Source organism: Protomyctophum parallelum (assembly GCF_964188405.1).
Source record: "Protomyctophum parallelum genome assembly, chromosome: 6".
Classification (NCBI taxonomy): Eukaryota; Metazoa; Chordata; class Actinopteri; order Myctophiformes; family Myctophidae; genus Protomyctophum; species Protomyctophum parallelum.
The window spans coordinates 13,163,421-13,189,022 of NC_139701.1; the positions used below are offsets into that span (position 1 = coordinate 13,163,421).

Here is a 25,602-nt window from a genome sequence, read left to right on the forward strand (position 1 = left end):
TTTTTTTTCAAATCCTCAAAAATGATGAAACACGGCGTGCTATAGTATGCCATACGATATGGGCTATAGCCCATGGTCAAAAATGATGAAAAATGAGGATAAAAAATAAATTCAAAAATTCAAAACAACGATGGGCTATAACCCAACTTTTTGAAATTTTGAATTTTTTTCAAATCCTCAAAAATGATGAAAAACGGCGTGCTATAGTATGCCATACGATATGGGCTATAGCCCATGGTCAAAAATGATGAAAAACGAGGATAAAAAAGAATTCAAAAAATCAAAAAACGATGTGCTATAACCCAACTTTTTGAAATTTTGAATTTTTTTCAAATCCTCAAAAATGATGAAAAACGGCGTGCTATAGTATGCCATACGATATGGGCTATAGCCCATGGTCAAAAATGATGAAAAACGAGGATACAAATTAATTTCAAAAATTCAAAAAACGATGGGCTATAACCCATCTTTTTGAAATTTGAATGTTTTTCAAATCCTCAAAAATGATGAAAAACGGCGTGCTATAGTATGCCATACGATATGGGCTATAGCCCATGGTCAAAAATGATGAAAAACGAGGATAAAAAAGAATTCAAAAAATCTAAAAACGATGGGCTATAACCCAACTTTTTGAAATTTTGAATTTTTTTCAAATCCTCAAAAATGATGAAAAACGGCGTGCTATAGTATGCCATACGATATGGGCTATAGCCCATGGTCAAAAATGATGAAAAACGAGGATAAAAAAGAATTCAAAAAATCAAAAAACGATGTGCTATAACCCAACTTTTTGAAATTTTGAATTTTTTTCAAATCCTCAAAAATGATGAAAAACGGCGTGCTATAGTATGCCATACGATATGGGCTATAGCCCATGGTCAAAAATGATGAAAAACGAGGATAAAAATTAATTTCAATATTTCAAAAAACGATGGGCTATAACCCATCTTTTTGAAATTTTGATTTTTTTTTAAAATCCTCAAAAATGATGAAACACGGCGTGCTATAGTATGCCATACGATATGGGCTATAGCCCATGGTCAAAAATGATGAAAAACGAGGATAAAAAATAAATTAAAAAATTAAAAAAAACGATGGGCTATAACCCAACTTTTTGAAATTTTGAATTTTTTTCAAATCCTCAAAAATGATGAAAAACGGCGTGCTATAGTATGCCATACGATATGGGCTATAGCCCATGGTCAAAAATGATGAAAAACGAGGATAAAAAAGAATTCAAAAAATCAAAAAACGATGTGCTATAACCCAACTTTTTGAAATTTTGAATTTTTTTCAAATCCTCAAAAATGTAGAAAAACGGCGTGCTATAGTATGCCATACGATATGGGCTATAGCCCATGGTCAAAAATGATGAAAAACGAGGATAAAAATTAATTTCAATATTTCAAAAAACGATGGGCTATAACCCATCTTTTTGAAATTTTGATTTTTTTTCAAATCCTCAAAAATGATGAAACACGGCATGCTATAGTATGCCATACGATATGGGCTATAGCCCATGGTCAAAAATGATGAAAAACGAGGATAAAAAATAAATTCAAAAATTCAAAAAAACGATGGGCTATAACCCAACTTTTTGAAATTTTGATTTTTTTTCAAATCCTCAAAAATGATGAAAAACGGCGTGCTATAGTATGCCATACGATATGGGCTATAGCCCATGGTCAAAAATGATTAAAAACGAGGATAAAAAATATATTCAAAAATTCAAAAAACGATGGGCTATAACCCAACTTTTTGAAATTTTGATTTTTTTTTAAATCCTCAAAAATGATGAAAAACGGCGTGCTATAGTATGCCATACGATATGGGCTATAGCCCATGGTCAAAAATGATGAAAAACGAGGATAAAAAATAAATTCAAAAATTCAAAAAACGATGGGCTATAACCCAACTTTTTGAAATTTAGATTTTTTTTCAATTCCTCAAAAACTATGAAAAACAGCGTGCTATAGTATGCCATACGATATGGGCTATAGCCCATGGTCAAAAATGATGAAAAACGAGGATAAAAAAAAAATTAAAAAAACGATGGGCTATAACCCAACTTTTTGAAATTTGAATTTTTTTCAAATCCTCAAAAATGATGAAAAACGGCGTGCTATAGTATGCCATACGATATGGGCTATAGCCCATGGTCAAAAATGATGAAAAACGAGGATAAAAAATAATTCAAAAAATCAAAAGACGATGGGCTATAACCCAACTTTTTGAAATTTTGATTTTTTTTCAAATCCTCAAAAATGATGAAAAACGGCGTGCTATAGTATGCCATACGATATGGGCTATAGCCCATGGTCAAAAATGATGAAAAACGAGGATAAAAAATAATTTCAAAATTTCAAAAAACGATGGGCTATAACCCATCTTTTTGAAATTTTGATTTTTTTTCAAATCCTCAAAAATGATGAAAAACGGCGTGCTATAGTATGCCATACGATATGGGCTATAGCCCATGGTCAAAAATGATTAAAAACGAGGATAAAAAATATATTCAAAAATTCAAAAAACGATGGGCTATAACCCAACTTTTTGAAATTTTGATTTTTTTTTTAATCCTCAAAAATGATGAAAAACGGCGTGCTATAGTATGCCATACGATATGGGCTATAGCCCATGGTCAAAAATGATGAAAAACGAGGATAAAAAATAAATTCAAAAATTCAAAAAACGATGGGCTATAACCCAACTTTTTGAAATTTAGATTTTTTTTCAATTCCTCAAAAACTATGAAAAACAGCGTGCTATAGTATGCCATACGATATGGGCTATAGCCCATGGTCAAAAATGATGAAAAACGAGGATAAAAAATAAATTAAAAAAACGATGGGCTATAACCCAACTTTTTGAAATTTGAATTTTTTTCAAATCCTCAAAAATGATGAAAAACGGCGTGCTATAGTATGCCATACGATATGGGCTATAGCCCATGGTCAAAAATGATGAAAAACGAGGATAAAAAATAATTCAAAAAATCAAAAGACGATGGGCTATAACCCAACTTTTTGAAATTTTGATTTTTTTTCAAATCCTCAAAAATGATGAAAAACGGCGTGCTATAGTATGCCATACGATATGGGCTATAGCCCATGGTCAAAAATGATGAAAAACGAGGATAAAAAATAATTTCAAAATTTCAAAAAACGATGGGCTATAACCCATCTTTTTGAAATTTTGATTTTTTTTCAAATCCTCAAAAATGATGAAAAACGGCGTGCTATAGTATGCCATACGATATGGGCTATAGCCCATGGTCAAAAATGATTAAAAACGAGGATAAAAAATATATTCAAAAATTCAAAAAACGATGGGCTATAACCCAACTTTTTGAAATTTTGATTTTTTTTTAAATCCTCAAAAATGATGAAAAACGGCGTGCTATAGTATGCCATACGATATGGGCTATAGCCCATGGTCAAAAATGATGAAAAACGAGGATAAAAAATAAATTCAAAAATTCAAAAAACGATGGGCTATAACCCAACTTTTTGAAATTTAGATTTTTTTTCAATTCCTCAAAAACTATGAAAAACAGCGTGCTATAGTATGCCATACGATATGGGCTATAGCCCATGGTCAAAAATGATGAAAAACGAGGATAAAAAATAAATTAAAAAAACGATGGGCTATAACCCAACTTTTTGAAATTTGAATTTTTTTCAAATCCTCAAAAATGATGAAAAACGGCGTGCTATAGTATGCCATACGATATGGGCTATAGCCCATGGTCAAAAATGATGAAAAACGAGGATAAAAAATAATTCAAAAAATCAAAAGACGATGGGCTATAACCCAACTTTTTGAAATTTTGATTTTTTTTCAAATCCTCAAAAATGATGAAAAACGGCGTGCTATAGTATGCCATACGATATGGGCTATAGCCCATGGTCAAAAATGATGAAAAACGAGGATAAAAAATAATTTCAAAATTTCAAAAAACGATGGGCTATAACCCATCTTTTTGAAATTTTGAAATTTTTTTAAATCCTCAAAAATGATGAAACACGGCGTGCTATAGTATGCCATACGATATGGGCTATAGCCCATGGTCAAAAATGATGAAAAACGAGGATAAATAAAAAAATAAAAAAACGATGGGCTATAACCCAACTTTTTGAAATTTGAATTTTTTTCAAATCCTCAAAAATGATGAAAAACGGCGTGCTATAGTATGCCATACGATATGGGCTATAGCCCATGGTCAAAAATGATGAAAAACGAGGATAAAAAAAATAATCAAAAATTCAAAAAACGATGGGCTATAACCCAACTTTTTGAAATTTTGAATTTTTTTCAAATCCTCAAAAATGATGAAAAACGGCGTGCTATAGTATGCCATACGATATGGGCTATAGCCCATGGTCAAAAATGATGAAAAACGAGGATAAAAATTAATTTCAATATTTCAAAAAACGATGGGCTATAACCCATCTTTTTGAAATTTTGAATTTTTTTCAAATCCTCAAAAATGATGAAACACGGCGTGCTATAGTATGCCATACGATATGGGCTATAGCCCATGGTCAAAAATGATGAAAAACGAGGATAAAAAATAAATTCAAAAATTCAAAAAACGATGGGCTATAACCCAACTTTTTGAAATTTTGATTTTTTTTCAAATCCTCAAAAATGATGAAAAACGGCGTGCTATAGTATGCCATACGATATGGGCTATAGCCCATGGTCAAAAATGATGAAAAACGAGGATAAAAATTAATTTCAATATTTCAAAAAACGATGGGCTATAACCCATCTTTTTGAAATTTTGATTTTTTTTCAAATCCTCAAAAATGATGAAACACGGCGTGCTATAGTATGCCATACGATATGGGCTATAGCCCATGGTCAAAAATGATGAAAAACGAGGATAAAAAATAAATTAAAAAATTAAAAAAAACGATGGGCTATAACCCAACTTTTTGAAATTTTGATTTTTTTTCAAATCCTCAAAAATGATGAAAAACGGCGTGCTATAGTATGCCATACGATATGGGCTATAGCCCATGGTCAAAAATGATGAAAAACGAGGATAAAAAATATATTCAAAAATTCAAAAAACGATGGGCTATAACCCAACTTTTTGAAATTTTGATTTTTTTTCAAATCCTCAAAAATGATGAAAAACGGCGTGCTATAGTATGCCATACGATATGGGCTATAGCCCATGGTCAAAAATGATGAAAAACGAGGATAAAAAATAAATTCAAAAATTCAAAAAACTATGGGCTATAACCCAACTTTTTGAAATTTTGATTTTTTTTTCAATTCCTCAAAAACTATGAAAAACAGTGTGCTATAGTATGCCATACGATATGGGCTATAGCCCATGGTCAAAAATGATGAAAAACGAGGATAAAAAATAAATTCAAAAAACGATGGGCTATAACCCAACTTTTTGAAATTTGAATTTTTTTCAAATCCTCAAAAATGATGAAAAACGGCGTGCTATAGTATGCCATACGATATGGGCTATATATAGCCCATGGTCAAAAATGATGAAAAACGAGGATAAAAAAGAATTCAAAAAATCAAAAGACGATGGGCTATAACCCAACTTTTTGAAATTTTGATTTTTTTTTAAATCCTCAAAAATGATGAAAAACGGCGTGCTATAGTATGCCATACGATATGGGCTATAGCCCATGGTCAAAAATGATGAAAAACGAGGATAAAAAATAATTTCAAAATTTCAAAAAACGATGGGCTATAACCCATCTTTTTGAAATTTTGATTTTTTTTTAAATCCTCAAAAATGATGAAACACGGCGTGCTATAGTATGCCATACGATATGGGCTATAGCCCATGGTCAAAAATGATGAAAAACGAGGATAAATAAAAAATTCAAAAAACGATGGGCTATAACCCAACTTTTTGAAATTTGAATTTTTTTCAAATCCTCAAAAATGATGAAAAACGGCGTGCTATAGTATGCCATACGATATGGGATATAGCCCATGGTCAAAAATGATGAAAAACGAGGATAAAAAAAATAATCAAAAATTCAAAAAACGATGGGCTATAACCCAACTTTTTGAAATTAGATTTTTTTTCAAATCCTCAAAAATGATGAAAAACGGCGTGCTATAGTATGCCATACGATATGGGCTATAGCCCATGGTCAAAAATGATGAAAAACGAGGATAAAAAAGAATTCAAAAAATCAAAAAACGATGGGCTATAACCCAACTTTTTGAAATTTTGAATTTTTTTCAAATCCTCAAAAATGATGAAAAACGGCGTGCTATAGTATGCCATACGATATGGGCTATAGCCCATGGTCAAAAATGATGAAAAACGAGGATAAAAATTTATTTCAATATTTCAAAAAAACGATGGGCTATAACCCATCTTTTTGAAATTTTGAATTTTTTTTAAATCCTCAAAAATGATGAAACACGGCGTGCTATAGTATGCCATACGATATGGGCTATAGCCCATGGTCAAAAATGATGAAAAACGAGGATAAAAAATAAATTCAAAAATTCAAAAAACGATGGGCTATAACCCAACTTTTTGAAATTTTGATTTTTTTTCAAATCCTCAAAAATGATGAAAAACGGCGTGCTATAGTATGCCATACGATATGGGCTATAGCCCATGGTCAAAAATGATGAAAAACGAGGATAAAAAATAAATTCAAAAAATGAATTCAAAAATTCAAAAAAAACGATGGGCTATAACCCAACTTTTTGAAATTTTGATTTTTTTTCAAATCCTCAAAAATGATGAAAAACGGCGTGCTATAGTATGCCATACGATATGGGCTATAGCCCATGGTCAAAAATGATGAAAAACGAGGATAAAAAATAAATTCAAAAATTCAAAAAACGATGGGCTATAACCCAACTTTTTGAAATTTGAATTTTTTTCAAATCCTCAAAAATGATGAAAAACGGCGTGCTATAGTATGCCATACGATATGGGCTATAGCCCATGGTCAAAAATGATGAAAAACGAGGATAAAAAAAAATTAAAAAAACGATGGGCTATAACCCAACTTTTTGAAATTTGAATTTTTTTCAAATCCTCAAAAATGATGAAAAACGGCGTGCTATAGTATGCCATACGATATGGTAGTATGCCGTACAGTATGGGCTATTAGACGAGCGTCTAAAAATGGGATAAAAATGTGTAAAAATAGACGTCTAAAACACGTCTAAAAATAGACGTGTTTTAGACGTCTATTTTTAGACGTTTTTTATCCCATTTTTGACCATGGGCTATAGCCCATACTGTACGGCATACTATAGCAAGCCGATTTTCATCATTTTTGAGGATTTTGAAAAAAAGAAAAAAAAAAAAACCCTCATTTTTCATCATTTTTGAACATGGGCTATAGCCCCTACCGTAGGGCATACTATAGCACGCCGTTTTTCATCATTTTTGAGGATTTGAAAAGAAATAAAAATTTCCAAAAACATGGGTTATAGCCCATCGTTTTTTGAAATTTTGATTTTTTTTTAACCTCATTTTTCATCATTTTTGAACATGGGCTATAGCCCCTACCGTAGGGCATAATATAGCACGCCGTTTTTCATCATTTTTGAGGATTTGAAAAAAATTCAAAATTTCAAAAACATGGGTTATAGCCCATCATTTTTTAAATTTTGAACTTTTTTTTTAACCTCGTTTTTCATCATTTTTGAACATGGGCTATAGCCTCTACAGTAGGGCATACTATAGCACGCCGTTTTTCATCATTTTTGAGGATTTGAAAAAAATTCAAAATTATAGTCCAAAAGGCTCAAGAAGATACAGTATCTGACTGAAATCAAGACAAATGTTGTGGGAGCATTTAAGAGCAGCAAAAATATAAATGGACATTCATTTAGGAAAAAATAAAGTTATAAGTTAAATGTAATCAAAGGATAGCTTACATGCAGGGAATAAAATCGGTCCCTGGAAGACAAAATATATCCCTCATGGAGGTACATTTAAAGAACAGATCACAAACGAGCAACACTCCGCAATTCCTCCGCAATACTCCGCAATTCCTCCGCAACATAGCAGAAGAATGGATTACAAGAGCAATCATTTTTCATCATTTTTGAACATGGGCTATAGCCCCTACCGTAGGGCATACTATAGCACGCCGTTTATCATCATTTTTGAGGATTTGAAAAAATGGGTTATAGACCATCGTTTTTTTTCATTTATTTTTTAATCCTCGTTTTTCATAATTTTCCCCTTTTTTCAATGGAGTACAAACACAGTAGAGAACCTGGGGGTTATCATCTAACACAATATAAAAATAAACCATTTGAATACAACAAATTGAGCAGGGCACTGCAGGGAGTTGAACCCCATTCTGGTAAACCAGGAAGTACCACAACCAGTGCCTTGGATTGTTTTGTTGTAATATACAGCAATCACATTCATTTACATTTCTCCTTTTTTTTCGAAAAACGGAAAACGGAAAATCGAGAAAACGGAAAACGGAAAATCGAGAAAACGGAAAACGGAAAATCGAGAAAACGGAAAACGGAAAATCAAGAAAACAGAAAATCGAGAAAACGGAAAATCTTGAAAACGGAAAACGGAAAATCGAGAAAACGGAAAATCGAGAAAAAGGGAATCGAGAAAACGGAAAATCGACGTCTAAAACACGTCTATATTTTGACGTGTTTTAGACGTCTATTTTTTGACGTTTTTATCCCATGTTCAGACGCTCGTCTAATAGCCCATACTGTACGGCATACTATAGCACGCCGTTTTTCATCATTTTTGAGGATTTGAAAAAAATCTAAAGAAATCTAAAAACGATGGGCTATAACCCATCGTTTCTTTTTTTTTTTTTTATCCTCAAAAATGTTGAAAAACGGCGTGCTATAGTATGCCGTACAGTATGGGCTATAGCCCATGGTCAAAAATGGAATATAAAACGTCTAAAAATAGACGTCTAAAACACGTCTATTTTTAGACGTGTTTTAGACGTCTATTTTTTGACGTTTTTATCACATTTTTAGACTCTCGTCTAATAGCCCATACTGTACGGCATACTATAGCACGCCGTTTTTCATCATTTTTGAGGATTTGAAAGAAATGAAGAAAAAAAATACGATGGGTTATAGCCCATCGTTTTTTGAATTTTTTAACTTTTTTTCAAATCCTAAAAAATGATGGAAAACGGCGTGCTATAGTATGCCGTACGGTATGGGCTATAGCCCATGGTCAAAAATGGGATAAAAAACGTCTAAAAATAGACGTCTAAAACACGTCTATTTTTAGACGTGTTTTAGACGACTATTTTTAGACGTTTTTATCCCATTTTTAGACGCTCGTCTAATAGCCCATACTGTACGGCATACTATAGCACGACGTTTTTCATCATTTTTGAGGATTTGAAAAAAAAAAAACAAAAAAAAAAACATCGTTTTTAGATTTTTTTTTATTTTTTTCAAATTTTGAGGATTTGAAAAAAATGAAAAAAAAAAAAAAAAAAACGATGGGTTATAGCCCATCGTTTTTAGATTTTTTAGATTTTTTTCAAATCCTCAAAAATGATGAAAAACGGCTTGCTATAGTATGCCGTACAGTATGGGCTATAGCCCATGGTCAAAAATGGGATAAAAAACGTCTAAAAATAGACGTCTAAAACACGTCTATTTTTAGACGTTTTTATCCCATTTTTAGACGCTCGTCTAATAGCCCATACTGTACGGCATACTATAGCACGCCGTTTTTCATCATTTTTGAGGATTTGAAAGAAATGAAGAAAAAAAAATACGATGGGTTATAGCCCATCGTTTTTAGAATTTTTTAACTTTTTTTCAAATCCTAAAAAATGATGGAAAACGGCGTGCTATAGTATGCCGTACGGTATGGGCTATAGCCCATGGTCAAAAATGGGATAAAAAACGTCTAAAAATGGACGTCTAAAACACGTCTATTTTTAGACGTGTTTTAGACGTCTATTTTTAGACGTTTTTATCCCATTTTTAGACGCTCGTCTAATAGCCCATACTGTACGGCATACTATAGCACGCCGTTTTTCATAATTTTTGAGGATTTGAATTAAAAAAAAAAAAAAACGATGGGTTATAGCCCATCGTTTTTTTTTTCTTTTTTTTTTTTCAAATCCTCAAAAATGATGAAAAACGGCTTGCTATAGTATGCCGTACAGTATGGGCTATAGCCCATGGTCAAAAATGGGATAAAAAACGTCTAAAAATAGACGTCTAAAACACGTCTATTTTTAGACGTGTTTTAGACGTCTATTTTTAGACATTTTTATCCCATGTTTAGACGCTCGTCTAATAGCCCATACTGTACGGCATACTATAGCACGCCGTTTTTCAACATTTTTGAGGATTTGAAAAAAAAAAAGAAAAAAAAAAGAAACGATGGGTTATAGCCCATCGTTTTTAGATTTCTTTAGATTTTTTTCAAATCCTCAAAAATGATGAAAAACGGCTTGCTATAGTATGCCGTACAGTATGGGCTATAGCCCATGGTCAAAAATGGGATAAAAACGTCTAAAAATAGACGTCTAAAACACGTCTAAAAATAGACGTGTTTTAGACGTCTATTTTTAGACGTTTTATCCCATTTTTAGACGCTCGTCTAATAGCCCATACTGTACGGCATACTATAGCACGCCGTTTTTCATCATTTTTGAGGATTTGAAAAAAATTAAGAAAAAAAAATACGATGGGTTATAGCCCATCGTTTTTTGAATTTTTTAACTTTTTTTCAAATCCTAAAAAATTATGAAAAACGGCGTGCTATAGTATGCCGTACGGTATGGGCTATAGCCCATGGTCAAAAATGGGATAAAAAACGTCTAAAAATAGACGTCTAAAACACGTCTATTTTTAGACGTGTTTTAGACGACTATTTTTAGACGTTTTATCCCATTTTTAGACGCTCGTCTAATAGCCCATACTGTTCGGCATACTATAGCACGCCGTTTTTCATCATTTTTGAGGATTTGAAAAAATTGAAGAAAAAAAAAACGATTGGTTATAGCCCACCGTTTTTTGATTTTTTTCAAATCCTCAAAAATGATGAAAAACGGCTTGCTATAGTATGCCGTACAGTATGGGCTATAGCCCATGGTCAAAAATGGGATAAAAAACGTCTAAAAATAGACGTCTAAAACACGTCTAACAATAGAGTATGTAGGACTAGTAGCATGCCAAAGTTTGTGCTATTGCCATAGAGAATGCATTGGGCGTTTAAGTTAAATAACTCAGAAAAAACGACATACTATAGTTCATGGTTTCGAACGGCATACTATAGCATGTCGTTTTTCGTGGTTTTGGAGGATTTGAAAAACAAGATTAAAATCACAAAATAGGCCTACTATAGTTGATGGTTTTTGGGGCACTGTGTCAGAGCCAGGACTTGAACCTGTGGCCTCCTGATTCACAGGCAGGCTCTGTACCCAGTGCGCCACTGTGCTTGCTGTGTACAAAAAGCAAAAAAGATAATGATAGAAGAGCCAGAGACTTGTTTCCATTGTGGTTCATAAGCATTCAAACCTCCAGAGATAAACAACAGCACAAGAAACTTTTTGTATTTTATTTTTGTATAAGTGTTGTTACTCAAAGGGAAAGGCAAACTGTGTTGTGGCAGGTAGCAAGGAGCTCAGTGACTTAGCACACTGGCTACATGATCTGGAGGTTGTGGGTTCAAACCTCACTCAAATCTTCACTTGCCATATCTGCCATTGACCCCAATTCTGAATTTCTAAAACTATGAAACATTTCAAAGATTCATTTTCAGGCAAACTTGTTGAGCAGAAGGGCATGGGCTGGACTTGAACCCACAACCTGTGGCTCACATAGACAGTGTCTTAACCATAGACTGTAAAAAATATGGACAAAGCGTTCGCCGGGTCTAACATGGACGTAAAATGAAGCCTGTTATTCCTGCACTGTAAGTCGCCATCTTTCTAGATCCGTTTGGTACCAGCTGGCCATTGGCTGGCTCCGTTTTGGACCAGCTGGCCATTGGCTGCCCAGACAACGAGGCGGGACTTCCCCCCTTCTTCTCCGTTGGTTTTTATTTTGACTCGAGTGGGAGGGGAATCCCGATCATAGACTGTAACGGTAGCCACGCCCCTCAGAACATACGCGATGTTTTTTTTTCTTTATGGTCATTTTTGTAATTAATGGGACCATAATTTTCCAAAAAGAATATTATGACATTAGAAATGAGACTTTAAACTAGTGACTGGAAGAAGAAAGTATTCATGACCATGTTTATTAAGGTAATACAGTCTAGGTGAAGTTGGGCCAAAATACATGGGCCTCTATGGAGCTATGGGGCTTTTTGGGTCCAGTCCAGCGCCACAACAGGCCATTATATGAACTACCGATTTAAAATGAGGCTTCACGAAATATCTGGCTGACTGCCCCCCTGGTCTTAACCCAGAGAGCCACGATGCTCCTTGAGAACCTACTCAGCTTACCATCTCTTTCCAGTGTTCTTCTCCTAAATATGCTTCAGGATGAAAGTAAACCGAGCTCAGCTGGGTTTGAACTGTCTGGCTCACATACAAATTGCCTTAACACAAACATATAGTATGTCGTTTTTCATGTTTCCTCCCCAGTGCACCTTAAAACATGTTCATCAGGTCTTATTGTTATACAAGGAGGTATATTTTTTTCAAAAAAGTGTACAGTATTTGTTAAAATGCTGTTTTGATGGCCTGGGCCATGGCTCAGTGGTCCAGGCACCTTGGCTGGCAATCCAGCCTGGCCGTGGGTTCGACTCCCGATCCCGACAGCGTGTCTTCCCCCCATTTCCTGTCAGCCTACTGTCTGTCCCTCCATAAAATAAAGGCAAACGGCAGGAAAAAAAATGCTGTTTTGATGTGGGCACGCCCACCAGCTCATTAAGTATGCCTGGTTTGCCTGATGGGTGGTGAAGGTGATCCACCTGAACTGAAGCCGCACCCACAGCTGTAGTTGTACGATAAAGGGGGAGGGGCTGATAGTGTGGCGTCACTGACTCACTATATTACTGTTTATTTCATTGGCCCGTTTGACTGTCAAGGGTTCAGCCTCCAGGAAGAAACCCTAATTACAAAGTTAATACACCATTGCACATAAAAACGACTCCAGTGTGTCTAATGAAGTAGTCACCTCATAGACACATGAAAAACTGGAAAAATACAAAAATTGTGGCACTCCATCTTTAAATAACTCAGAAACTGCAAAACATTTCAAATTAAAAAGTTCCAGCATGTGTCTCCACAGTAAGCTGAATTATAAAAAGTGTGAATGTAGTTTCTAGGTGAAAGTGATTTTTTTGAGTGCCAATAGCTGCCATTGAGCCCCATTGTAAATTTCTCAAATTTGAAAGCACTATATTTCTAAAACTATGAAACATTTCAAAGATTCCTTTTCGGGCAAACATGTCCACCGTAAGCTGAACCTAAATAGGTTTGAATGGGGTTTCTAGGTGTAAGTATGTAGGACTAGTAGGCTACCATGCCAAAGTTTGCGCTATTGCCATTGAGAATGCATTGGGCATTAAATAACTCAGAAACTACAAAACATTTCAAAGTAAAAGGTTCCAGCATGTGTGCCCAGTGCCCACAGTAAGCTGAATTATAAAAAGTGTAAATGGAGTTTCTAGGTGAAATAGATTTTTTGACATGCCAAAATCTGCCACTGACCCCCATTCTAATTTTCTATAACATATTTCTATAACTATGAAACCTTTAAAAGATTAATTTCCAGGCAAACATGTCCACCGTAAGACATTTTAAAGTTTGAATGTGGTTTCTTAGACTATAGGTGTCAACTTAATACTAATTGTTTTAAGGAGTTTGGTGTGACTGCACCCTATAAGAGCTGTAAACACAACAAAATCTAACCAGATCCCCATTGTCAAGTTCAGAGTAAGTATTTTCAACTGCTCACACATTTCAACATTCCAAAGAAAAGAACTGACACTGGAAAAACTTAAAAAGATGAACACAAGTCTTATTTATTTTTCCACACAGTAACAACACATGGCAAATGGCACCAGGAGGGAAAATACGTACAGTGCATAAAAAAAGAAAATAAAAAAGTAGTATAGTTCCTTGACTTAAAAAAAAAAAAGAGTTACTAATCGTGAGCATTTAAAATAAAACTGTCGGAACAGAGTAAGCACATGGGCGAGGGTGGTGGATGTTACTGACAAGTGGGAAAAGAGAAACACATATTACGGTATGTCCCGACATCCACACCTAGCATACTGATGCTGCTCATTGCATGTAGCCATGTAAAACCCATTAAACACATTTGATCCCGTTGACAGGTATACTCGTTCTGATTGAGGCGTTTGATATCGCTATAAGATTGCCTCGCTATTTTCCATTTTTTTATCCGCTCCGGTTGCTGTGCACGGTTGCTAGGGCCCCGCCCACACTGTGTCTCATTCTCCATAGCCATTAGCTTGTTTTAGCTGCGGCCTTTTCACGCTTTTTTCTCTGAAACTGCGGTGCTATCCGTGGTTTTGAACTAATTGGCGATGTTCGGAGGTCTTTTCTGATTATCCGGTGAGCATGATGGGAACATTTGGCATTTTCTAGAGCAAGGATGGACCTCATTTTAGCTCGCTAGCATGGATGCTATGCTTTAGCATCTAAGATGGCGCCACAAACCAGACTCGCATCACAATAGAATGGCCTCTCATCACTTGGCACCCAAATGCCATACCACTTTCGTCCAGCAGGTGGCACTCACTGTGGTAAGACCTGGAACACATCTGTGTCAATTTATCTTTCAACCACTTACTAACCATTATTTTAAACTTTAGCTATTTAAAAATCGTCAAAATGTGTGCAAATCATTGAATACATATTCTTTCACGACAAACGATTTTAACTCATATCTTTGGTTCTTTGGGGGTCCCTGGAACAACCTTTTCAGATGGGGGTCGGGCAGCGAATTACATCTGGGTCCTTCCGGGACATGAAATACTGACATAAAAACAGGTTTTTCAGAAAACTGTCATGATTTAGAAGACATAATGTAGAATGTGGTCTCAGGTCTCAATGGGTTTAACAGTGTCACTCTGAACAGTCAGTATGCCATCTCGGGTATAGGAGGAACGGCATCATGATGATCTGCCAACATGGCCGACAGTGAAGTGAGGAATAGTGAAAAGAAGCAGGCATTAATATTATACATGTCATATTATGATGAACTGTCTTAACCTCTCCCCTCCCTATACGCCACTAAAGAGGTCCACCATCATTTAGCACCACAGAGGGACATTTTAACCATTTCATCCGTACTATTATAATTAAAAAAAGATGTACATTACACAGCAGGCCTCTAGCTTGTTCTGGATATGTTAAAAAATAACTATAAAAGAAAACAAAAAATGATTCCCCCCCCCCCCTCCAATAATGGCCAACGTGGCATAACATAGTAATGTCACGATGATATCATATCGTCACCTTCTTGAACTATTGGCCAAAGTATTTTTTTCTCTTCAGGAAAAATAAAAAGTTGATCTCAAAACAAAACTATATATTTCTTGATCATTTCACCCAAAATGTTTAAACCAATTTATGACTATTTAACTTAAAATAACACAGTTATGTAACGTAAAAGGATTAAACATAATTAAATAGGCCAATTTATTTACGGACTTGCGTCCTGACTTTTTTGTGTGCCTATTTTGGCCTAAGCTAAACTTTTGACATGAGCCATTTTACTAAAAGAGGCGGGATCACGTTTTCAATGAGGACTTTGGCGATTTTACCAGAGGTGGCCAGTGACTTTTTCCTCAAATAATTACTATTACTATTATTAGTTTAAGAAGGTGACAATACGAGACTAGATATCACATGGCATTTTGGATATTGTAATATTGTGATATATTATTTATTAAAGTCATACTGTGTAAATTCTTTAGTTTAGTTTTTTTTATCCCACGATTTTTTTCACCCAGTGTCAATATCTAATGTAATCCTGGGCACTACACTTCCTCTGCCAACCGGGGGCAGCGGACTGACCTCATGCTCCCTTCTATGCATGAGGAGTCCAAGCTGCTTCTTTTTACCTGACAGGGGGGAGTTTCCCCAGCCGGACGTAACGCGTGGAAGGAACACGTTATTCCGACCAGTTCCTTTCCCCTCCATCAGGCGCCCCGGCTGGCCAGGGGGAGGCAGTTTAGAGACCAGGATTACTGCATGTTTTTTGCAAGGGTTACACCTACCCTAGGGGACACGTGGAGAACATGCAAACTCCACACAGAAAGGCCCTTTCGCCAACCCCGCCTCGGGTATGGGCAATGATGACACGGAGGAGAGAGCACACCCCCAGAGCCCACAGCTTCCCCAGCGGGAATCGAACCCAGGACCTTCTAGCTGTGAGGCGACAGCACTACCGACTGTGCCACCGTGCCCCAGCAAAAAAAAATCTTCAGTTTTCACTGGTATATTTTTCAACAACTCCACAGCAAAATGCCATGACGACATTGACGACCTTTAGCAGCAATACTTTTGGAGAGGTTCCTCCGTGATTTCTGGGAATTCTGGGAATCACAGTTCAAACAGACAACGGTAGCTACAGTATACTGTATCCATAGGTGTTGCCAAAAAAGACTACCAAAATGGACGTTACACATTATGACTTTAATATATTGTAGTCACAATACAATATTAGCTTCACAACGTGAATATTGAGGTATTTGGTCAAACACATTGGGACATTTTGTCCATAAGGCCCAGCCCTAGTGAAATGGAGACCTCTGGGAGTGGCTAAACCTGTAACCCTCGTCTTCGCTATAGTGCCCGCTGCATATACAGACCACAGAGACCCAACAACAGAAACACCGAAGTAGCATTATCTGACTAAAGTACGGTTATTAACACTTTCTGTTTTTGAGACGAACAAACAAAACAAACAAAAAAGAATAACGGGAAGGAGAGGAAAAACAAAACCGGGAACAGAGGAACTCCTTTCATATAGTTATATCGTCTCTGTCGGGTAGAAATCTCACATGTCCAAAACGGTTACGTCTCAGCATTTCAAATTCCAAAAATAGCTGAAGTATACAAGCTGGAAACGTGTCGTGGCTTCGTGGACGGACGCGCTACATGTGACGCTGTAGTGACAGTGTGATCGAGTAGGGCGTTGGAATATGGAGAGGAGAGGTTTCTGCCCCGACAGCGAGGACTGCTGTTTTTTACAGCGCTGTCCCACTGCCTGTCACCATCACCAAGGATACACACACACACATCCAATAGAAAAGATTCAAACAAAAAGAAAAGAAAAAAATGGCTGAGATATTTTGTCCCGCCCCTGCTTTGTGTGCGTGTGCATCACACATTATTTACATCCCTCATTGTTCGCTCCCACAGCCAATAAGAACAGGTATAGGCAACCATAGCCCCTCCCCCGATACATAACCATATAATTAATTACATAAAACAAGCAAACGCTATCAATACAAAATATCAAAATAAATGCCTAAAAAAAAGAAAAGCTTAAATGTGCCTTTAAAATCTACACATTCTGTGATGAGAGTTCTACTAAAGCGGTGAGTTTCTGATATACAAGTTGTCACCCAGGTCAGGAATATGATACAAGGAGGATTAACGAAGGAGCAATCGGTCCTAGGGTGTCGTGTCAATGAATTAGCCAATCGGTAGCTCACCAACACATGATTTAACTGGGACTTAACGCTAGCTTGTTAGCACGCAAACATCGTCACTCCGAAAAGCCGTCATTGTGATTTTGTTTTACGAAAGGAACAAAATGAAAATGTGAAATGTAATCAAGGGATCAATTTACGGAAATGCCAAAAGGACGATGCAGCTTACTTATTATTATCAGCTGCTGTTTTAGTTCACGGCTAAGAATAGCGCGCAATAAAAAACCCGTGTTGGGTGTTAATTCCACCTCTGCGTGTACAGCAAGGTTGGCACGGCTGTCGAGGCCGTTTCGTCTTGCCAACGGTTCCTTTTAATCAGAGTGAGTGCAGCGCGGCGTGGCAGGAGAACAATCCAACAGGAATTAGAGGAGAGAGAACGTCTCGCCTGCATGATGCTCTCTGTTAGACTGTTTGTGTCTCTCTTTCAGCCCTGGGAGAATCCCAGCCCGACTGTACTGCTCGTTAGACGACGGCGCCCTTTTTGTCAAGACCAAAATAAAACAGATATTAGGCAGCGAGAGGGAGGGGGGGCAGGGGGGGCATTGGTATGAATGTGTAATTGGTCGCTGTGTGTGAGTGTATACATGTGTGTGTGCGCGCGCACGTGGGCGTGCGTGCGTGCGTTCGTCCGTACACGCGTGTCTGTGTGATTGTGCACAACAAGCGAGCTACACTCTCTTTGTCTGAACGGTGCACGAGCGTCTCGAGTGTATGTGTTGTTGGCTATGTTTCTGTCTGCATGTGTACGCGTCGCGCACACACACACACACGCACACACACACACGTGTGTGTGTGTGTGTGTGTGTGTGTGTGTGTGTGCAAAGCCCCGCGTGTCAGGAGGACGTCAGCATTCCTCAGACCCTGACACCCTTCGCTGGGGGAGAGCGTAGCGAGGCTGCGGTGTCGGCCTCATTAAGGCGTCCGCCGTCTGGCTAATGAATCGATTGTGTGGTATCAGTGCTCCTGGCTGCTGCTACTCCCACAGTGCCCCCCCCCCCCCCCCCCCTCCTCTGGGGGCCTCCTTTTCACTGAGCTCTTAATCAGGAAACAGCCGTAATTACCCTCCCTCTCTCCCTCTCTCTCTCTCGCTCTGCCACCTCTTCCTCTCTCGCTCCTCGTTTCTTTTATCGTCCTTATTTCCCCGTCCTCTTGTTTTCTCTTTCCTCTCCCTCTCCCTTCCTGTCTTTATCTTCACGCTCCACCGGCCCTGTTCTTTGTCCTCTTATCTCCCCCCCCCCCCCCCCCCATCTCTCTCTCTCTCTCTCTCTCTCTCTCTCTCTCGTATGCAGCTTTCTTTCTCTCTATCACGTGTCATCCTTGGGCAGAGAGATTTGTGATGTGCGTGTGTGCGCGCGGCATGTGCGCACGCATATGCGTGTGTGTGCGAGTATGCGTGCGTGCGTGATTGGGTGCGAGCTTCCACAGACGTGTGTGTAAAAACCGTCGAGGCCAGGCCAGGCGGGAGAAAAGAAGTGGTGCTGATGAGATCCGGGCGCCGATGCTGCTATACAGGAGGAGGAGGAGGTGACCCCCCCCCAACCCTCCCCCAATCCCCCCGTCGCGTCCCGTCAGCTCTCAGTAAACCACCTCGTAGACGGTGGCCTTCTTGTCTCCGGAGCCGGTCACTATGTACTTGTCGTCTGGGGACACGTCACAGCTCAGGACGGACGACGACTCCTTGGACTGGAGGACGGGAGACAGACAAGGCAAGACAGACAGACAGACAGACAGACAGACAGACAGACAGACAGACAGACAGACAGACAGACAGACAGACAGACAGACAGACAGACAGACAGACAGACAGACAGACAGACAGACAGAGGTGGAGAGTGACAGACGAAAGCAGAGAGAGAGAGAGAGAGAGGGGGGGGGGATAGAGGGAGGGAGAGAGACAATAAAGGGAGACGGATAAAAGGAAGATGTTATAAACGGCGATGTGACTCATCGCTCAATCAACGACGGAGACACAATTTGCATTTCAAAACAGAGCCGTTGCCGCGTTGGAAGATAATTGCCGAGCGCGAGCGCTGACTCATTGTTCTCGGGGCTCTGGGGAGACGGATCGTTCCGTTTCTCTCTCTCTCTCTCTCGTCACGTCCCTGGAGACGAGCGGCCTCATTAACCACAGGTAAATGTTACGGCGGTCTGAGATCCGTTTCTCTGCCTGCCAACAACGTCTGGTCTGGCGGCGACACCTTATTTTCAAAGTATATACGAGCTAGAAACGGCCGAGACAAACGGCCACTAACAAGCCCCGCCGCGGCTACCGCTTTGAAGACCAAAGGTCCTGCTACGCCGTCCCGATATGAAGCACCGCCACCCGAACGTCTTCAACATTAGCTCTGCAACGCTGTATCATTTCTGGAATCGCTTCCACCTAACATCAAGCCTTTACTTTGGTAAACGGTAAATGGTGCATTTAAATGGCGCTTTTATCCAAAGCACATCACACACACTTTCATACACACCGATAGCGGAGGAAACCATGCGAGGTTAAGGCACCAAACTGCACATCAGGAGCAATTAGGGGGTTCAGTGTCTTGCTCAAGGACACTTCGACACTAACTCTAGGGGATCGAACTGCATGCGAACCGTGATCCGGCTGCTCTACCGGCCACTCTACCCCCAGGATCCACTGCCGCCCCATTGGATTTACTGTACATGTCACCAGATTAATTGATAGGAAGGTTGTGTGGTTTTACGGTTTTTACTGTTTAACCCATTTAGACCCGAGTTAAAAACATGCACTTTGAAAGAATATATATTCAAAGATTTGCGCCACATTTTTACGCTGTTGGAAGAAAATAGAAAATCTACAAGCTTGTAGATTTGCTATTTTCCGGGCGTGACCCATTGGCTACTGGAGATGTCCCGATGACATGGATCTCAAAAAATAAATTCTTTCAACGCAAAATGCTGCGTTCAAGATCAGGAGAGTTCCCCAAAAAAAAGCAATTCTCGGGTATATGGGCATGGAAAGGAGAGGAGGGCATTTGCATTTCTTTCACCATATAGTAAATGCATTCATGGTCTGGAGAGAGAGGACAGTTGTTTTAGACGGGGTAAAAGGGCAGGGGCCGAAGCCCCCTTTGATGTCTATGTGTGCACGTGCCTCATGTGCACCACCTGGCTTTAGATGAGCTAAAGCTCCCTCTCTGCTCGATCATTTATCTTCTCCCTCCCTCCGTCCTTTCTTCTTCCCCCCCCACCCCCAACCCCTTCCTCTCTTGGCTTTCATTCCATCTCTCTACTCCTCCCCCCCCCCCCCCCCCCCTTTGCGTCCGTGCCACTGTACTGTAGCTTCAGGCACGGCAGCAGAGGCTTGTCAATCATCCGTCCAGTGGTGAGAGGCCATTTTGACAGAATCGCTCACACTACGAGCTGCCAGAGTGGGTGGGTGGTGGAGGTGGTGGTGGTGGTGGTGCCGACGGTGGAGTGGGGAATATTTGGAGGTGTGGGTGGGTTGAAATGGACGTGCAACTGGCGGGGCAGAAGAGAGGGGAGATGGGGTATAACAGTCCATCCGCACTGCCAGCGATGCGCTGAAATCTCATTACAATACATGTTCTTCAATGAGACTTTCCTGACGTACCGCGAGCGTCGTCCACCCCTCCTATCTTCGCTCTCTATTCGAGTCTCTATTTGAGCGAGGTTTCGCGGCCCCCTAAACACTTTTATTTAGATGTACACAGTATATACACGCTATACTATTTATTGTTATTATTTGATTTGTTCAGGCTGTGTCGCAAACGCAACGGCCGAAGCTCCGTATCAGGACAGTTTTTATCGCCGTCGGAACGCTCGCTCCTCGCCCGTGTAGAGGAGGTGTTACTCAGCGACGGACACCAGCATAAAAACGACCGCGATGGAGGGGACAGAGATGAGTGTGCGTGCGTGTTTGTGCGTGTGTGTGTGTGTGTGCGACATGACGTGGGGTGCGAGCCATTTGGCAGGAGGGGGGAGCGCCTGGCATTTGGATAACAGAGCAGATAGCCAGCATTCTCATTTCAGCCTGAGGGGTGACAGGACAGGAGCCACCATGCCTTTCCCTCTATGCTGGCTCTGGTGTACAGAAATATATGACAGCCATGCCATGCCGCATCGCACACACGCACGCACAAGCACGCACGCACGCACACGCACGCATGCCAGGTCCGTTTTCACGATCGGCACTTTAAATGGACTTCACTTTGTGTGCTCGCAGAAAGCACACTCGTCATGAATGCATACCTTCGTCCCTCCTAGTTACAGTTCAGTTTTAGCTGAACAATGTGGCATTTCTGAACATGGAAGAATATGGAGAGGAGGAACTTTATGATATCAATATAAAGTATTCTGATACATGTACAAATGTCAATTTGATCCTCTTCCTGTCCATGCCAGTCTCTGTGTATCTATTGTTATCTGGGGCTTGACGTGAACGCAGACCACATATGCACGCACACGCACGCACGCATGCAAAGCATTATTGTTACTCACCTGGAAAATGCTGGCTCCATAGGGTGTCCTCCATGCGTTCAACAGATTGTCCTTTCCTGTGCTCACAAACCATTTACCTGCAATTACATACAGATGCGCACGTGCACACGCGCACACACACACACACACACACGCACACACACACACACACACACACACACACACACACACACACACACACACACACACGCACACGCACACGCACACGCACACGCACACACACACACACACACACACACACACACACACACACACAGTGGCCAAATTAGAAAATATGAAAACAACTACAGTACATCTCCTACCTACAGTATAGGTACCACACTAAAGTCACATGAAAATGCACTGCATTTCAACAGTATTATTTAATCAATATCACATTTCAGTGGTCTTTTGTCAGGTGTGTTGTGAACAAAACCCAAATAACTAAGCCTTTTTTCCAGCCTTATTTAACATGACCAAATGTAATTTGGTGTTCTGAGTGTTCTGAAATCTTAGCCCAAAAAATAAAAAATAAAGTAAGATGGCAATTTTAATGGCCATTTTCAAGATGTTTTGGCCATTATCGTTCTGTCTTAACCCGCTGTCCTATAATAAAGTATTGGCACTCGTGGCTACTGGCGTGTGAGGCCACTTTCTTGTTGTTTCAAGATTCGCTCTTCGAGTTCTCTCCCGTGGGCCGGCACCGCTAAAAAGGACGTTGGTGCGCGTTACCGTTAGCATCCTTGTGCACAGAGGCCATTATCTCTGGAACAGAAGGTTCAATCTGCTCAGTTTAAGCTTGTTGGATGCGTGCGTGTGCGTGTGCATTACTCACCACAGTAGGCGAACTTGAGGGAGAGCACACAGCTCTCGTGGAGGTGCAGCTGGTACTTGTCAGGCTTGGAGACGTGAAGCACTTCCACGTTACTGCTCTCCATGCCTACGGCCAGCCACTCTCCTGTTGGACAGTAGCCCAGAGAGAAGATCTGCACACAGAGAGGAGGGAAGGAGGGAGGGACGGATGGACATGGATGGATGGAGGGAGAGAATTTAGAGAGTATTTAGAGAGTAGAATGGGCGAGGATGGCCAAGAGAGAGAGAGTGTGTGTGTGTGTGTGTGTGTGTGTGTGTGAGAGAGAGAGTGAGAGAGAGAGAGAAATGGCAGGCACAAAAAGACAAGAGAGAAAGTCATTACACAGCCAATCGAACCTCATCTGACAACAACCGTCCATTATTGCAGCCTTAATGTGACAGCCAAGACTGAGTGAGCATAAGTGAGTGAGTGCATGAGTGAGTGACTGCGTGAGCGAGCGAGCATGTGTGCGTGCGTGTGTGTACCTGTGAGGTGAAGTCGTGCTGTTGGAGCTGCCTTCCCTCTCGGAGGTCCCAGCAGCGTACTGTGTTATCCAGACCTCCTGTCCACAGCTTGGTGCCGTCGTTGGAGATGTCAATGCAGCTGGCCCCGTCTGTGTGGCCCTGGAACTGCCTGCAGCGTGGACGAGAGACAACGGCAACACACTGTTCAACTCTCTCTCTCTCTCTGCATAATGGATCTCTGCCTCAGGATTCAGTAACAGGATAGGTGGACACTAGGGACATCTGGGAATCTCCATGTAATATTGGCTATTTTGTAAAGAATAGCCAATTTCTCACTTATCCTTTCAATGTCTCCTCTCTCCTCTCCCCTCTGCATGGCGACACCAGAGGGTCGCCATGCAACTCCTTGCAATTACTTGCAACCATTATTCCCAATGGCCATGTTGCAAGGAGTTGCATTGGTGTGGTTTGGGCCTTAATTACCTGACTAGGGTCTGGTGGTTGTGGAGGTCTTAATTACCTGACTAGGGTCTGGTGGTGAAGGTCTTAATTACCTGACTAGGGTCTGGTTGTGGAGGTCTTAATTACCTGACTAGGGTCTGGTTGTGGAGGTCTAAATTACCTGACTAGGGTCTGGTGGTGAAGGTCTTAATTACCTGACTAGGGTCTGGTGGTGGAGGTCTTAATTACCTGACTAGGGTCTGGTTGTGGAGGTCTTAATTACCTGACTAGGGTCTGGTTGTGGAGGTCTAAATTACCTGACTAGGGTCTGGTGGTGAAGGTCTTAATTACCTGACTAGGGTCTGGTGGTGGAGGTCTTAATTACCTGACTAGGGTCTGGTTGTGGAGGTCTTAATTACCTGACTAGGGTCTGGTGGTGAAGGTCTTAATTACCTGACTAGGGTCTGGTGGTGAAGGTCTTAATTACCTGACTAGGGTCTGGTGGTGGAGGTCTTAATTACCTGACTAGGGTCTGGTTGTGGAGGTCTTAATTACCTGACTAGGGTCTGGTGGTGAAGGTCTTAATTACCTGACTAGGGTCTGGTTGTGGAGGTCTTAATTACCTGACTAGGGTCTGGTGGTGAAGGTCTTAATTACCTGACTAGGGTCTGGTGGTGGAGGTCTTAATTACCTGACTAGGGTCTGGTTGTGGAGGTCTTAATTACCTGACTAGGGTCTGGTGGTGAAGGTCTTAATTACCTGACTAGGGTCTGGTTGTGGAGGTCTTAATTACCTGACTAGGGTCTGGTGGTTGTGGAGGTCTTAATTACCTGACTAGGGTCTGGTGGTGGAGGTCTTAATTACCTGACTAGGGTCTGGTGGTGGAGGTCTTAATTACCTGACTAGGGTCTGGTGGTGGAGGTCTTAATTACCTGACTAGGGTCTGGTGGTGGAGGTCTTAATTACCTGACTAGGGTCTGGTGGTGGAGGTCTTAATTACCTGACTAGGGTCTGGTTGTGGAGGTCTTAATTACCTGACTAGGGTCTGGTTGTGGGGGTCTTAATTACCTGACTAGGGTCTGGTTGTGGAGGTCTTAATTACCTGACTAGGGTCTGGTTGTGGAGGTCTTAATTACCTGACTAGGGTCTGGTTGTGGAGGTCTTAATTACCTGACTAGGGTCTGGTTGTGGAGGTTCTTAATTACCTGACTAGGGTCTGGTTGTGGAGGTCTTAATTACCTGACTAGGGTCTGGTGGTTGTGGAGGTCTTAATTACCTGACTAGGGTCTGGTGGTGGAGGTCTAAATTACCTGACTAGGGTCTGGTTGTGGAGGTCTTAATTACCTGACTAGGGTCTGGTGGTTGTGGAGGTCTTAATTACCTGACTAGGGTCTGGTGGTGGAGGTCTTAATTACCTGACTAGGGTCTGGTTGTGGAGGTCTTAATTACCTGACTAGGGTCTGGTTGTGGAGGTCTTAATTACCTGACTAGGGTCTGGTTGTGGGGGTCTTAATTACCTGACTAGGGTCTGGTTGTGGAGGTCTTAATTACCTGACTAGGGTCTGGTTGTGGGGGTCTTAATTACCTGACTAGGGTCTGGTTGTGGGGGTCTTAATTACCTGACTAGGGTCTGGTGGTGGAGGTCTTAATTACCTGACTAGGGTCTGGTGGTGGAGGTCTTAATTACCTGACTAGGGTCTGGTGGTGGAGGTCTTAATTACCTGACTAGGGTCTGGTGGTGGAGGTCTTAATTA

At 40.2% G+C, this 25,602-nt stretch overlaps 1 protein-coding gene across 1 annotated transcript in view; it reads right to left on the reverse strand.

Moving 5' to 3' along the window:
* Window positions 1-19,017: 19,017 nt before the first annotated feature.
* Window positions 19,018-25,602, reverse strand: part of tle2b (TLE family member 2, transcriptional corepressor b) — a 102,909-nt gene continuing 96,324 nt past the window's right edge. Inside the window, exons 20-23 of the mRNA XM_083766618.1 lie at window positions 23,429-23,576; window positions 22,926-23,076; window positions 22,112-22,188; window positions 19,018-19,312 (exon numbers count right to left, since the gene is read on the reverse strand). Of these exons, the coding sequence (XP_083622744.1) occupies window positions 19,205-19,312; window positions 22,112-22,188; window positions 22,926-23,076; window positions 23,429-23,576 (484 nt within the window). The 3' untranslated portion in view covers window positions 19,018-19,204. The remainder of the gene's footprint in view (window positions 19,313-22,111; window positions 22,189-22,925; window positions 23,077-23,428; window positions 23,577-25,602) is intronic.